Source organism: Capronia coronata (assembly GCF_000585585.1).
Source record: "Capronia coronata CBS 617.96 chromosome Unknown acBCG-supercont1.4, whole genome shotgun sequence".
Lineage (NCBI taxonomy): Eukaryota > Fungi > Ascomycota > Eurotiomycetes > Chaetothyriales > Herpotrichiellaceae > Capronia > Capronia coronata.
This window is the reverse complement of record NW_006912896.1, coordinates 1622027-1635066: the sequence shown is the minus strand read 5'-3', so window position 1 is coordinate 1635066 and position 13040 is coordinate 1622027. Positions and strand designations below refer to the sequence as shown.

General features: G+C 51.7%; 6 protein-coding genes across 6 annotated transcripts; 1 reads left to right on the top strand and 5 right to left on the bottom strand.

The window, feature by feature from the left end:
- Positions 1-162: 162 nt before the first annotated feature.
- Positions 163-1252, top strand: A1O1_05148 (uncharacterized protein; the record flags this gene model as incomplete). The annotated part of the gene is made up of 3 exons (XM_007726034.1): positions 163-420; positions 580-657; positions 743-1252. 3 exons carry the CDS (start codon positions 163-165, stop codon positions 1250-1252), a joined length of 846 nt encoding a protein of 281 aa, XP_007724224.1.
- Positions 1253-2223: 971 nt separating this feature from the next.
- A1O1_05147 (uncharacterized protein) lies at positions 2224-5330 on the bottom strand (the record flags this gene model as incomplete). Its single annotated transcript, XM_007726033.1, has 3 exons — positions 2224-4537; positions 4652-5096; positions 5153-5330. The coding sequence occupies 3 exons, from the start codon at positions 5328-5330 to the stop codon at positions 2224-2226; spliced, it is 2937 nt and encodes a 978-aa protein (XP_007724223.1).
- A 1425-nt stretch (positions 5331-6755) lies between these two features.
- On the bottom strand, positions 6756-7553 carry A1O1_05146 (uncharacterized protein; the record flags this gene model as incomplete). Its single annotated transcript, XM_007726032.1, has 1 exon — positions 6756-7553. The coding sequence occupies one exon, from the start codon at positions 7551-7553 to the stop codon at positions 6756-6758; it is 798 nt and encodes a 265-aa protein (XP_007724222.1).
- Positions 7554-8189: 636 nt separating this feature from the next.
- Positions 8190-9023, bottom strand: A1O1_05145 (serine/threonine protein kinase; the record flags this gene model as incomplete). The annotated part of the gene is made up of 1 exon (XM_007726031.1): positions 8190-9023. One exon carries the CDS (start codon positions 9021-9023, stop codon positions 8190-8192), a length of 834 nt encoding a protein of 277 aa, XP_007724221.1.
- A 557-nt stretch (positions 9024-9580) lies between these two features.
- On the bottom strand, positions 9581-10512 carry A1O1_05144 (uncharacterized protein; the record flags this gene model as incomplete). The annotated part of the gene is made up of 2 exons (XM_007726030.1): positions 9581-9908; positions 9962-10512. The coding sequence occupies 2 exons, from the start codon at positions 10510-10512 to the stop codon at positions 9581-9583; spliced, it is 879 nt and encodes a 292-aa protein (XP_007724220.1).
- A 1058-nt stretch (positions 10513-11570) lies between these two features.
- A1O1_05143 (uncharacterized protein) lies at positions 11571-12911 on the bottom strand (the record flags this gene model as incomplete). Its single annotated transcript, XM_007726029.1, has 3 exons — positions 11571-12001; positions 12052-12692; positions 12760-12911. 3 exons carry the CDS (start codon positions 12909-12911, stop codon positions 11571-11573), a joined length of 1224 nt encoding a protein of 407 aa, XP_007724219.1.
- Positions 12912-13040: the final 129 nt, after the last annotated feature.

Sequence of the window (13040 nt, the reverse complement as noted above, 5' to 3'; positions counted from 1 at the left end):
CTGACCAGCACTACCTACTACTACTACTTCATCCCTTGCAGTATCCATTCCATCGTCAATACTGCGTGCACTCCGCATTCAGTCCCTCTTCGTCCTTTCAATTCCATGCAACTCGACTCTCACCGCCGTCAATCGAGCATCAGTATCAGTACCATCACAACGATGCCGTGCCGCTGGTCCCGACGCTGCAACGCAGCAGCAGCCGCAGCAGACAACAATGACACCCTCCCATCTCCTTCCTCTACTCCCAATGTCGAATCCTGGCAGCAAATCCGTAGACAGAACCTCCGCATGATGAGGAAACAGGTCCGCAGCATTGTGCTGTTGATGGCCTTGATTGAAGCCATTCGTGTCGGTCCGGTTCAGATCGTCTATGCTGGCCGTCAGGGATATCCCGCTCCTGGACCTGAAGATTACGGGGTATGTTCTCCATGAAAGAGTTGCCGATATACACTCCCCGAAAGTGTGCAAGATACAAGGCCTCAAAGCCGAGATATTGAAACCTGGCGGTTTCGTATCATACTGGTTTGGTGAGATGGAGTTCATCAAAATACAGACTAACATTTGATACCTGTACAGATTGCATACAGCGTTGGATACTTCGTCAGCTGGCTCTATGTCTGCCTCTTCATGATTATCTTCGTGCCACTCTTCAGCGTAAGTTAGGCCCCGAGTCCCAGCCCAGCACACCAACTCCCTATATACCTCAGCAAGTCCTCAACTAAGCTAACTGATACTCCAGTGGTGGGTTCCTGCGACCTCCTCTGATTCCGAGAACCCTGGTCGAGCCGAGACCTTTGTCGTCATTCTCCAAAAGATCAATATGGTCCTCCTCCCTGCAAGCATTGGCATCAGCCTCGCAACCTACGCCTACTACACCATCCAGACCTTGATCTACGTTGATCGCCGCACCATTGGATCCAGGAAACTCCCCAAGAATACTCGCGAGAACTGGATGGTGCGCTTGTTCTTGCTTCTTGGTATCCTTATTTCCACTTCTTTCGGATACGGGGCCTTCCAGATCCTTGCAGATATGGACCTAGCGCACGTCAAGACATTGGAATATGCCATCATTGTCGTGCCTGTTCAGATCAACTTGGGTATTCTGTTCGGAACACTAGTGCAGTTCAAGATGGAGAAGCGCATGATCAAGAAACAAATGGCCAAGGGCCCTCAGAGCGTCAGCGCTGATGTTAAGGTTGATACTGAGACTGCAGCAATTGATGAGAAAGCCGCTCTATTGGACGTGTAGAGCATCATCTGAGCGACAAGCTGGCACCTTGCATTGAGGGCTACGCCTCAATGACAGTTGCTCGCTCCAACACTAGGAGACTAATCTGAGGTCGAAGCCGTAGATTCGGCAGCAGTCATGGCGACATCGAAGGGCGAGCTGTTGGTCTAGAAGGTAACTAGCATGGAGGGCCAGGGCCACGAGGCGTGACAGGAGCCGAAATGGTATCCTGTTGGGCTCGCGGTGGCCGCATAAGGAATTTCAGCATCTGTTCTTTCTTTTGGTCTCAGGCCCCGGGAAATATGGTTATGATGGAATCGTAAGCTAGTGAGGACAATCAGGTAGCCTCTCCATCAAGGACTGGTGTCTATCAACTGGAAATGACATGTAACGAAACAAACCAAGCCTCATTTCCTGACTGCAGAGAGTGTGTTCTTCAACCGCCGAAGGCAAGGAAGATGGTCCAAGAACGATCCAGTCTCGAATGTAGGCATATGCATAGGAAATGAACAAACCCAAACGTCAAGGTTTCCTCCAAACGAGAAGTGAATGAGAGCACTCAACTCAACACGAATCCAATATTAACGTCGGAATTAAGCTATCATCGTGAGTATCTATGACACACAACAGTCAAGATACATCCATTGTAGTACAATCGGTCTAGTGGTGACCTTGGGTATGTTGGGTACCTTCGGATCACCATAACTCATGGGCAAAATGTATCAAAGATCAGGCACGTTCCAAAAAAGCACGATATAATAGATGAGGTATCCATGTGTTTGTGCAGCTACGAAGTGTAAAGGTACCTGAAATACTGACTACTAGTAATCAATAGCAGATGAAATATCCAAGTAAGGTACTAGTAGTATAAATATAGGGGGTATCTAACATTAGACATATCTACAGTCCAGTCCAGTACAGTATATATACAAAATACCAAAGAAATAAATATGTGCCATAAATCTTCTTCCACTAACCACCATCATCTCATCTCATCTCATCTCTCTCGGTCCCAAAGGCCTCTCGCCGCTGTCCCAGTCACGCTCCCGTTTCGTCCTCTGCATCTCCCGCTCCTGCATCCTCTCCAGTTCCCGTTCGCGTTCGCGCCGTTTTCGCCGGGCACGTTCTTGTTCCCGGCGCATCTGTTCGCGCGCGTACTTGTCCGTCATTTGGACATTGGCTTTCGAGTTCGAGTTCGCTAAGCTCGCGTCTGATTGTGGATATGTGTCTGACTCTGAATAGCAGCTGTCCGGGCTTGTATCCGTACCTAAACTCATACCCATACCCATATCCGCACCTACACCTGCACCTCTAAGTGGGCTCATGTGAGGGTATTGATTGGAGGGTTTGGGTTGGAATGGACCAAGCTTCAGGGCCAGGTTCAGGTTCACGCCTAGACCGGCGCCGGGACTGGTTTGGGCGAGAGCCGGTCTGGAGACGTGTGGTGTCCCCGGACCAGATTTGGATTTGGATTTGGGCATGGGAGTATGAGTCGGAGTATGAGTCTTGGCCGGTGTCTGGGTCGGAGTCTGGGTCTGAGTATGAGGGTAGGTAGGTCTTGGGCCGAATCTCGAATAGGGGGATGGTGTTTGTGTTTGAGTCTGAGTCTGATTCTGGGTCTGGGTCTGGGGCTGATTTGAGCCTGGTCGAACGGGCGAAGCTGGAGCGTAGCCATGGTTCGCGTATGGCATGACATTGACATTGCGGTATTCATTTTCGATATCGTTTTTATTTCCGGTGTCGATGTCTTTGTCGTGGGTGTAGTCGAGAGTTACTGCGGCGGATGCTGTCGTTTCACTGGTCGGTGATGATTTCGATTTCGTTCTTGACTTTGTTCTCGACATCACCTTTGCCAGCGGCGACGTTGGTGTCGGTGTCGACTTTATTGGCGTTGATATCGGCGTTGTCGTCGTCATTGCCGCTGCCACTGGAATGGCGGTCGGCGTTGATGTCGAGAACGAAGGAGACTTCGCGCTCGTCGAATGTGATGCTATCGTTGCTATTGATCCCGCGGCGGAAGGTTGCGAAGAAGCCCACAACGACGACGCTTCCAGAGCTCGTGGCCCGCCGAGGATTTCGTAGCTGTATGTCTTGCTGGCGCGGGTCGCTGAGCCTTTTGCCCAATCCGTCGTGGCCCATGGCGTGACACTGTTGGTGTTGTGACTGCTGACGGTCGTGATGGAGGTGCTGGTATAGGTTGAACTCGGCGATCCTGGCGATTGAGGATGAGTGTATGGATATGACTGGGAGATTGAATGTTGAGGAGGAATGACAATTGTCGGTTCATCGGTGAGCCGATGGCTGTATCTTCGAGAGGGGTAGTGGCTCTGGTTATTGGTATCGTGTTGATACTCATGGTCATGGATGTGGTCATGGTCGTCCTCACCATGCTGATGCCGGTCGTGGTCTGCTTGGTCCCTGTCGTTTGGGTTATCCTCGTGCCCGCCGTCGTGATGTTGGTCCCCATCTACTTCTTCACCCTCACCCACGATATCAGGGGTACTGGTGCCGCTGGATTCGGGAATACATGCCATAGGGAACACGGGGCGCGACGAGCCCAAGCCTTTGGATTTGCTTAGCTTGTGGCTCCTCAACACCACAGGTGGTGGCGGCGCCACGGCTGGAGGAGGGCCAGAAGAGTTCGGTTGCTTTTGTAGAGCCGGCGGACGCGGACCTAATGGTCGTGCGCCTGGTAGAGGGACGGCAGGGAGAGGTAAGGGGTTGATATGTTCTGTCGTGCCGTCTTCTTGGCCAGACTCGCCGTCATCTTCTGACACGTTGATTTCCGTGACGGTCGATATCATCGGCCAACTTGATTTCCAGGGGTCAGCAGCCTCCGAATGTTGCGAGTAGGAATTGTCATTTGATGCTGGGCCACTGGGGCCCGCAGTTGCGCTGTAAGGTGTCGAATCGTCCAAAGCAAACGCAGTAGCAGTAGCAGTAGCATCCATGTCACCGCTTAGTGTTGGTTGAGACGAAGATGTGCTCTCTCCTTTGCTTTGAAGGCTGCTGCTTCGTGACAAGTTTCTCTCTAAACATTTCACGACCGGTCCGGAGTACTTCAGTCTGGTCAAGTTGATGCTGGCATCCGTGTCTGGTAAAGATTCGTGAGGTGTCCGCCGGTAATGTCGGGCCTGGATCCGTGGCCAGTATTGTGTGATTGGATGACGGAGAGACGGTAGACAGGCGCAGATGATTCCAATGTTGACCTCCACGGCCGACCAGATGGCGATGGCCGGATCAGTGTGGTTGTGAGCTGTCGCTCGGTAGACGGCAAATATGCGAATGATGGATGCCACGCAAACACTGGATGTTGAGCTAATTAGTAAAGTTCTCTTCCGTGACAACACACACCAGCATCGAAAAATTGCCATCAAGGCATCTAGGGAGAGCGCTCCGACACGGTTGTCGTGGACTTACAAAGCTCCAAGAAGGAATACACCAGCCAGAATCCCCAGTTGATGTCTAGGCAGTTGCAACGCTTTCAGCACCGGAATCGGTAACACACAGACAATGATGTCGGTGGCAGAATTGAATGAGGCGTTGAATAGCCAAAATGCAAGGAAGTCGACACATTTGCCTCCGTGGATATTGCTGTTCCAACTGTAGGCAACGGGTTGGCATGAGAAGATCCCGACGAGTAAAGCGGATAGTCCGTAACCCGTAATGATGGAGCCCAAAGCCCAGCACGCGCGACGGTAGCCAACATCGATCGAGAAACGAAGGTACTGGAACAGTAAAGAGTCCTTGAGCAACAGGACGGCCAGGTTGTAAGTGATATTCGTCGACCAGAGTTGTCTTAACAGACTGATCAGACGGACTTGCTCCTCATCGGACTGTCCAGTCGTGGAGACGGTGTGGTTCTCTGGCGCGAACAATCAGTAAGGGGGTTCACCTGATGAGGTCCGGCTATGGACGTACGTTGTTGCGTGACCGCCGCCAATGCCACCGCGGCCGCCCAGGCAAGCACAATTAGACAATCCTCCGGTCCGACATGATGCACAAAGGCGATGCGAGTCAACAACCGGCCCAGTACACAACATCCAGACAGTGCGGCTAGGGCAATTGCCGTCGCGGAGGCAGATGAGAAAGCCGCCATCCGGTTGACATTGCTCGTTTCGTAATGAGTGTTGTATAGTAAGCGACAGAGGGAATGACGAGAACAAAACAGAATCCTCCCAAGTAACGGCGCGAAGAGAGTGGTCCCGCGTAAGAGCGAATGGCGAAAGTTCAACTATATTGAAAGGGACGAGAGAGGGTCTCGGCTCTGACCTGCAGAAGAGAGAGACGAACACGAGAAGAATCCAACTCCGATCAAGATACTCGGACTTGAATTCTGGGTCTGTAGAAGGGTGTACATGCACACAGAACGTAGTAAGCGTAGGTAGTCAGCGACTCACTCTCGAACAGGCAAAAACACAACTCTTCAACAACAGGGCCCAAACAATCGCACCAGGTGCTGCATGTCGGATCGGATTGGACGGGCGATCACTAGAGTCAAGCTCACCTGGTCTTTGCGCGTGGCTATAGCAATGTGTCGTTCAGCGGAGCTGGAGGTCGCAAAGCCCATGGTAGTGACACCGCACAGATCAGTCCGCTCGGACGCCAAGTGACAGGGCCAGGACGGAGGACGTGGCATGATGTACTTATGATGATGGGGACGGGGAGGACAAGGCAGAACTACTACTCCGTCCAGATTCGGTAAGTGTAGAAGAGCTGAGATGCATAGAACAGAGAAGATCCTGTAATTCCGCGTCAAAACAGATGTCTACGGCGATCTGTAGTAGGGAAGATGGCGGAACCGGATAAGTAAAGCGAAAGAGAAACAGTTGACAGTTGACAGTTGACAGTTGCATGGGGAGGCCAGATTCGAGGCTGAAAGTGGAGAAGAGGTAATGTCCAATCAGACTGCGACGGATTAAAGTAGTTCCGCTCCGAAGGCTGCGCTCGGACCAATCACAGTGTTGGGTCGGTTTGATTTGCAGCCTCGGCATCGCTTTTTTTTATATCTTTATACAGAAGTCAGAAAGCGTCTCGGACGAGGTGGTCGTATACTTGTTGCGAGGAAGATGGCAGTCTTTGGCGAGACAAGGCCTGAGACGGCAGAGAAGACTGCGAGAATGGCGCCATCTTGATTAGGACGTAGCCTGGCTGATGACTACCCACCTTATCCACAGCCTAGGTGACAAGTCTTGCCCGTGCACAGCAACCGAAAGCAACTAGATCAGAAGGCTCAGGGCAACTGCTGCCACGGCCGTGTCCAGAACCTCTGGCCACATAACAGGGCATGGTTTTTCTGCCTGTAACCCATCCACTTCTGCCGTTCTGCAGTCTATGCCCAGAAATCCCCAGATATCAGATCCGAGGTGCGTTCCAAGTTCCAACAGGCAAGAAAACGGGATTCGTGAAACTCGTTGTGCATTACTATTAGGTAACTCTTGGTCCTTGGGCAGTCTCGAAGCAAACAGTCGTGGCCAGTAGAACACAACAGATCCCCTGACCGATCAACTCAATATCCGTCCATTCAAAGACAATACTTCTTCTCCCCCGTACACAGCAGAAAGGGGAAGCTTTTGACCTCGCCCTGATCAGACTGTCGAGGACCCTTGGGAGCATCACCAAATTCTCCTTCATACTTCTCCACAACCTTGTCCATACTCCAAGCTCGCTCCACGCGAACATTGACAAAGCCGACTTCGCTCATCAACCTTTCAATGCCGTCCGCGTTCGTCCCGTGTCTCTGCACGCCATCCATCTTGGCCTTTGCGTGGAATCTACTGGCTTCGAGACCGTAGTCCTCAAAGTCGGTCAGGGCCACACTGCCTCCGTGTTTGAGGCAACCCAGCATGGTGGTGAGCACCGCTCTGAGATCGGGAATATGATGTAGAACCAGATGTGAGGTGATGAGGCCGAACTTCAGTCGTGGTCCGTCAGGCTTGGTCTCATCAGCTGGAGGTAAATGCTTGTCCTCAGGATTTTCTAGCGAGACAGCCACCGGCAGAATGTTCTGGGCCGCATCGCGGCTTTGCAGTTTCGTCTTGAGCACTTCGATCATCCCAGGAGCAGCGTCAACCGCCACCAGTCGTCTCGCATACGGTGCCAGCATGAAAGATAGTAGACCGGTGCCACAGCCGACCTCGAGCACGTCCAGAGCTTTGTCGGGTGCCGGAGGGTTCCTCAGAGCTGGGAATCTGGAGACTATTGCTTTCAATGCTTCATTGCTGGCTTCGTGGACGAAGGGGTTACTGTCCCACGACGAGGCTTCATCGTTGAAGCGGCCATTCCCTGACGCCGCATGGAGTGACGAGGCAGCGGTAGCCATTGGTAGTAATGTAGGATGCACTAGGGGTTCTTCAAGCGTATCTGTTGTTGAAACCCTTCTAGGCTGTCTTTGCTGAGTGGTTTCAGTTGGTCGACTGAAGGCTCGAGATCGTCCAGCTTGAATTCCCGGCACCAGACCTAGCTTCTTCTTAAAGTACCTCACAGCATGACAGCAGGTGCTCGAAAACTTGGAAGCAGGCTCGCACTCGGATGTACCATGTCGCCGCCATGACCCCTCATCCTTGTTCCTGCACTGTCATCGTCAGTGTCACTGCTGGACAATGGCTGGTGGGGAGTTGTACTTGCGGAGAAGAAGCAATATCTTGCACGCATGACGCTTATATATTGACTTCGGTCCCGATATCCGGCGCCTCCAAATCAAGCCACGATACTTCATCTGCCGTGTGTGGCGTCTCCAGCTGGACGAAAACGGATAGTGGATCCAGGGAGTTCATCTGCTATAATCGATATCTCTGGCGACGGACTCGATCTTGGTTTATTATCTTCAACTTCGCTATCTGGTGCTAGTACTACTGAACTTCATTCAATATATCTTGATATTGTGCACCTACCTAGGGGACATTGCAAGGCAACACCACAGGCGTTGAGGGTTACTAAGCCACGCCTTGGTCACATATTACATGACACTGACAGAGGTCCCTGCGTCGAGCCGTTTTATCAGCGCCTCCAGATCCATCAATAGCTGCTCGGCAGAATCATACATTCCCCGCCAACACCGTTGAGTAACTGTGGCACAGGGATGAGAAACATCGGGTAACTCTTTGTCTGTGAAACGACGATAGATTTCATTTTCATATTCTTCGTCGTCTCCATATGCTGTTGGTACTAGATCTGGAAAAACCTCTTGCCCAGTCATGATAAAATGCACCGTTGACCCGAAAGCGAACAGATCGGTTGTTGTGTCCATGCGGTCTCCGTCTCGTGGCATGTAATACATCGAGCTCTCTCGAGCCAATCCGTCCAGCACGACTTTACCGTTGGAAATGAGTACACCTTGAATGTCTGCCAATTTGATATCAAGATTCTCGTCGAGTAGAATGTTTCCTGGTCGTAGAGCCCCATAATAAACGGATCTGCTGTGAAGATGCATCAGGCCCTCTGCAATTTGGATGCAAAACCTGAGGAGCTGCGTGGTACTGAGTTTGCTTTGTTGAGAGATGTAGTTGTGCAAGGTGCCGTTTTGAGCGTACCGAAGTAAGAGTCCATCCTCGGTCAAGCCTGCCGACTCGACCACTCGTGGGTGTGGACCAACATGTTCCAATGACTTCTGCTCGACCTCGATTCTGAACCTGTTATCTGGAAATAAGGGGTACTTGAGAACAGTTTGGTGGTCAACCAGGCCAACAAAGCAGGATGTTCCTTGGCCGATGATGCTGATGACGCCCGATGGAAATCGTTGCTCGATATCTATGATCTCGCAACTGAGAAGTTCATGTCGATTTGATATCATTATTGGCCTCAGATGGCCCCGTTAGGGTTTGGAGGTTCAACTTGTACTTCAAATTTAAGGTACAGAGTAATTATCCAAATGTCAAGCACGAAGTTGTCTGGAAGCATGACCTACGGCCCATCATATCTACTGGTAGCACGTTCCCATGACATTGATGGCATGCAACTCGACTGTCGACCATCTGGAGATTTAAAGATATGTGCATTGGTCTTCGAATGGAGAGGCCCGGGTGGTTGACACCAGAAGGGCCAGCGGCTCTGTCGTCAGTAGTATATGTTATGGCTCTGTGTGGAATGATGCCTTGGTTAGGATGGACTGCGTTTCAGTGGCCGAAGTGGACGTGAGTCATTCTCTATGTTATGTCTAGGAATTCCATATAGCCAGAAAGAAGCCAGCACGCACTCATTCTCATTCTCAAGCCAATGTCAAGACCCGTATGGATATTCAGTGGTTTCGCACAGCTTGGTCGACGCTCCAACAGGATTGATGCACAAGAGCAGAACGTCCCCAGCCACGACAACCAGTCATCATGCGATCATCGAGCTAGGAGAGACTTCTCATTCATCCTTGTAACAAATGATCCAAAAGAAGTAGCCGAAGGGCCAGGTATGACGCTGTTCACCAGACTTGAATTTCCACCCTGCCAGCTTGTCCGGCGAGACACGGCTGCGGAGGAGGGCTTCTACTTCTTCCGGCGTCCTCGTCCTCAGACATGAGATGTAGCCATCGTACACCCAAACGAAGGGGACGATCGGCACGAGGTAGGTGAAGAACAGATGCCATGGGGAATTCCAGAAGTAGAGAGGGGTGATGAGCATTGCAAGCGGCCAGAGGAGGCTGACCAGGAGAAAGGAGCTGAGATGTCGTGACTGCAGCTCAAAGATGCTGGAGGGCACAGATTAGGCTGGTACGATCTTGAAAGTCGGGGTATCACTCACCAGAACCCATCTGCTGTCTCGATCGTATTCTCGAGCACCTTTGCAGCAAGATCGTCGTCAAAGTGGTGGAATGACAAACTGAATAGTCTCATTATTTTCTTGCCCATCACGGCGGGCACGTCTCTCAGCAACGTTTCTGCTGAAGGGGCATTGGTAGCATCCACACTTTGGGGGATGTAGGTGATGTTCTCGTTCTTCTTTGCAATGGCCTCCCATGCACTGATGTGTGGCTTGATGTCTGTCAGTACAAACTTGACGTCCTCTTTCCCTGCGTCCCGGAGGCCTTGGTTGAGGTGGTTTTCAATATACGGAGTGGGACCCCCTGCTCCTGAAGCAAAGTCGACGTAGACATAATCAGAGACTCGAGGGCCGAGGACTGTAGAGAGGACACGAGCAACTAGAGCAGCTGGAGATATAGGTTGGAGGACTGGAAATCGATTGATCCATCCGAGGGTCAGATAGTCCTGGACTTTCTCTCTCAAGAACTGTGGGAACCTGGAGACAATGAGTATATGGCTCGCAGAAGGGATGAGTAACTTCTGCGGTACCATGGTTGATCAGTGACCTCGACGTAGTGCCGTCGAGGGATGTACACCTTGGACCCCATTGAAGTGTTGAGTCTCCTTCTCGCCCTGAATAAGAGGGCTTGAAGTGGCACCTAGAAGTGTAGGTCGACAGATCATCGTGTGCGGAAGACTCGGTGGTGTGGTCTACTGTAGAGACGTGGGTATCATCAGGTACATAAATGTTGCGTGAACGTCATGTAAATACCAGCACAGGCACCACAGTACTTCAACGTAGTATGAGGTATGTAACTCTGTCGGCGTGACTACGGTGGCGCATTTGGACAGTCAGCCACTGCAGTTCCGAACCTCGTCAGTCCATCAACTTGCAACTTGCAACTTGCAGCTGGAGAGTTGAAGATGGTATCTGACCGTCCTCCTAGGACACATACCTGCAGGCCTGCCTACATTTAGCAGGATATCACGGCCTCTCATTGCAACCCGGTCGATCTCGAGGAATTCGGATGTCCTAGCCTCCAGGCCGGCTACTTGGAAGTCGAAGGCAACGTTGACGGCACCGGAAAGCTTCAGCAGAGTCAACACTTATCGGATGAAGAATTGCTGCCAAAGTTCCATTTGGACGTTGACGAACAACCTCTGCTGAGCCCACCATGTCCAAGTCTGTCTTGTCAAGATGTCCCTCTCCAATGTTGGATTCATCCTTCACATTGTGATCGAAATTCTGGCATGTCTGAACTTCTTCCTCTTCCCCTCCAGCCAGCTCGAACAAGAAACTCCTCATGCGCATGCTGTTATACGACAATATGCCGCGTCGCTGTTGAGCTCTGTCCTAGTCGCACTGGTGTTCGCCAGTCGACCATTGGATGAAACTTCTGGCAAAGTCGCAGCTGCGCTGGCCCTCTACCACATTGCTCCCTCGGTACGATCGGTCTCACGCTTGAGCAGGCAAGGACACTTGAGACAGCCAGTCCTTCTGTCAGAGGCTTTTCTCTATCTGGTGGTACATACACTCTGTTGTGCGGCCTTGCTGCATCACTTCATTACCACAGTACACCATCCCTAGCCCACCAACACATCATCAAAGCTCAATCAACATCTTCCGCTACCAAGGTCTCGGTTGGACTCTCGGTTCCAGACCTCGACCCTTTGCCACTTCGCTTGAACATCATCATTTCGACCGAGATGCCAGGCCCGAAGGCACAACCCACAATGTGTTCTGTCGTCTCTCCTTCGAGGAGTCGGTTCAGCACACTGAAGATGGTGGCACTGGAACTGTTGCCATGGCTGATGTATACCTCATAGCTCGCTCGCAGGTGTTCGGGCTGCAGGTGCATTGTCTTTTCCACGCCGGTGATGACGGTGGATCCGCCTGGATGGAGGGCCCAATCGTACTCGGAAGCTTTGAATTTCCCCTGGTCGACAAGCTCGGGTATCGATCCAACAAGGTCGTCAAACATGGCGGGAACAGCTGCCGCCGCAAGTTTCGGGACCCGGGGTGTCAAAACTACCTTCCAACCTGGAGTAGGTGAGCACGCGAAGCGACTAACACCACGAAACTGGACTTACCTAACGGATCCACGTCGAATCCGAGGTCCTTTTCGGTATTTTCGATGATTCGGTGATCCCAACCTAGTAACTCCAATAGTCGTTCCTCGCCATAGCGATCACTGAATCCATTCCCCAACACCACAGCCGATGCGCAGTCGCTAAAGAGCGTCACCCCTATTCTAACCTCCTGGTTGTTGTGAATAGAGTCCAGCTCGGAACGCACGAGGGTGCTTGAGATTTCACAGGCAAAGACCAGTATCCTGGCCGGTTTCCGTCGAAAGCTCGAACCGAGAGCGATGTTGGCAGCTGTTCGCAGCGCAGCCAGTCCACCGGAACAGCCAACTCCATGCAGCAAGACTTTCTCTATGCTTTGATTGAGACCGAGCTCCTTGATCACAAAATGATCGTAGCCAGGATTGGCGGAATTCGTGCAGGTAGTAGCGACGACATGAGTGATTTCGGACAGATCTCCTCCCCATTGCTCCAACGCCTTACGACACGCTGCCACAGACAGCTTGACTCCATGGTCGAGAAAAATGTCACACTGCTGAGCGATAGTGGGGGCCTCTGGCGCATTGGCGATAGGATGGTCAATGTTTCCAATGGCTGAACGAGAGTCGATGCCAGTGTAGTCATTGATGGTCAGCACCTTGTCGAGGCTACAGAACCGAGCGATCAGCACTGGTGCCTTCGCACGACGACCTGACAACCACGGTGTTCACTTACGCTGGGGAACTGGGGTAGAAACGCCTTGCCAGAGTGGCCAATTGTTCTGGCTTGATTTCATAGGGAGGGTATTCGACTCCAACGCCGTGGATATGTAGGTTCGGTCTTTGGTAGGGCGGGGTGACCTTGTTGTGGACTGTCGACGGCGACATTGAGGGAGAGGGAAGTCGGTGGCAGTCAGTTCGACAGTCTAGTTGATGGCAAACAGTCAAGTCAACTGGTCAACTGGCACTCGAAAAGCCGAGGCTCAACGGTTTTGAAATGATGACGTTGGGATATTT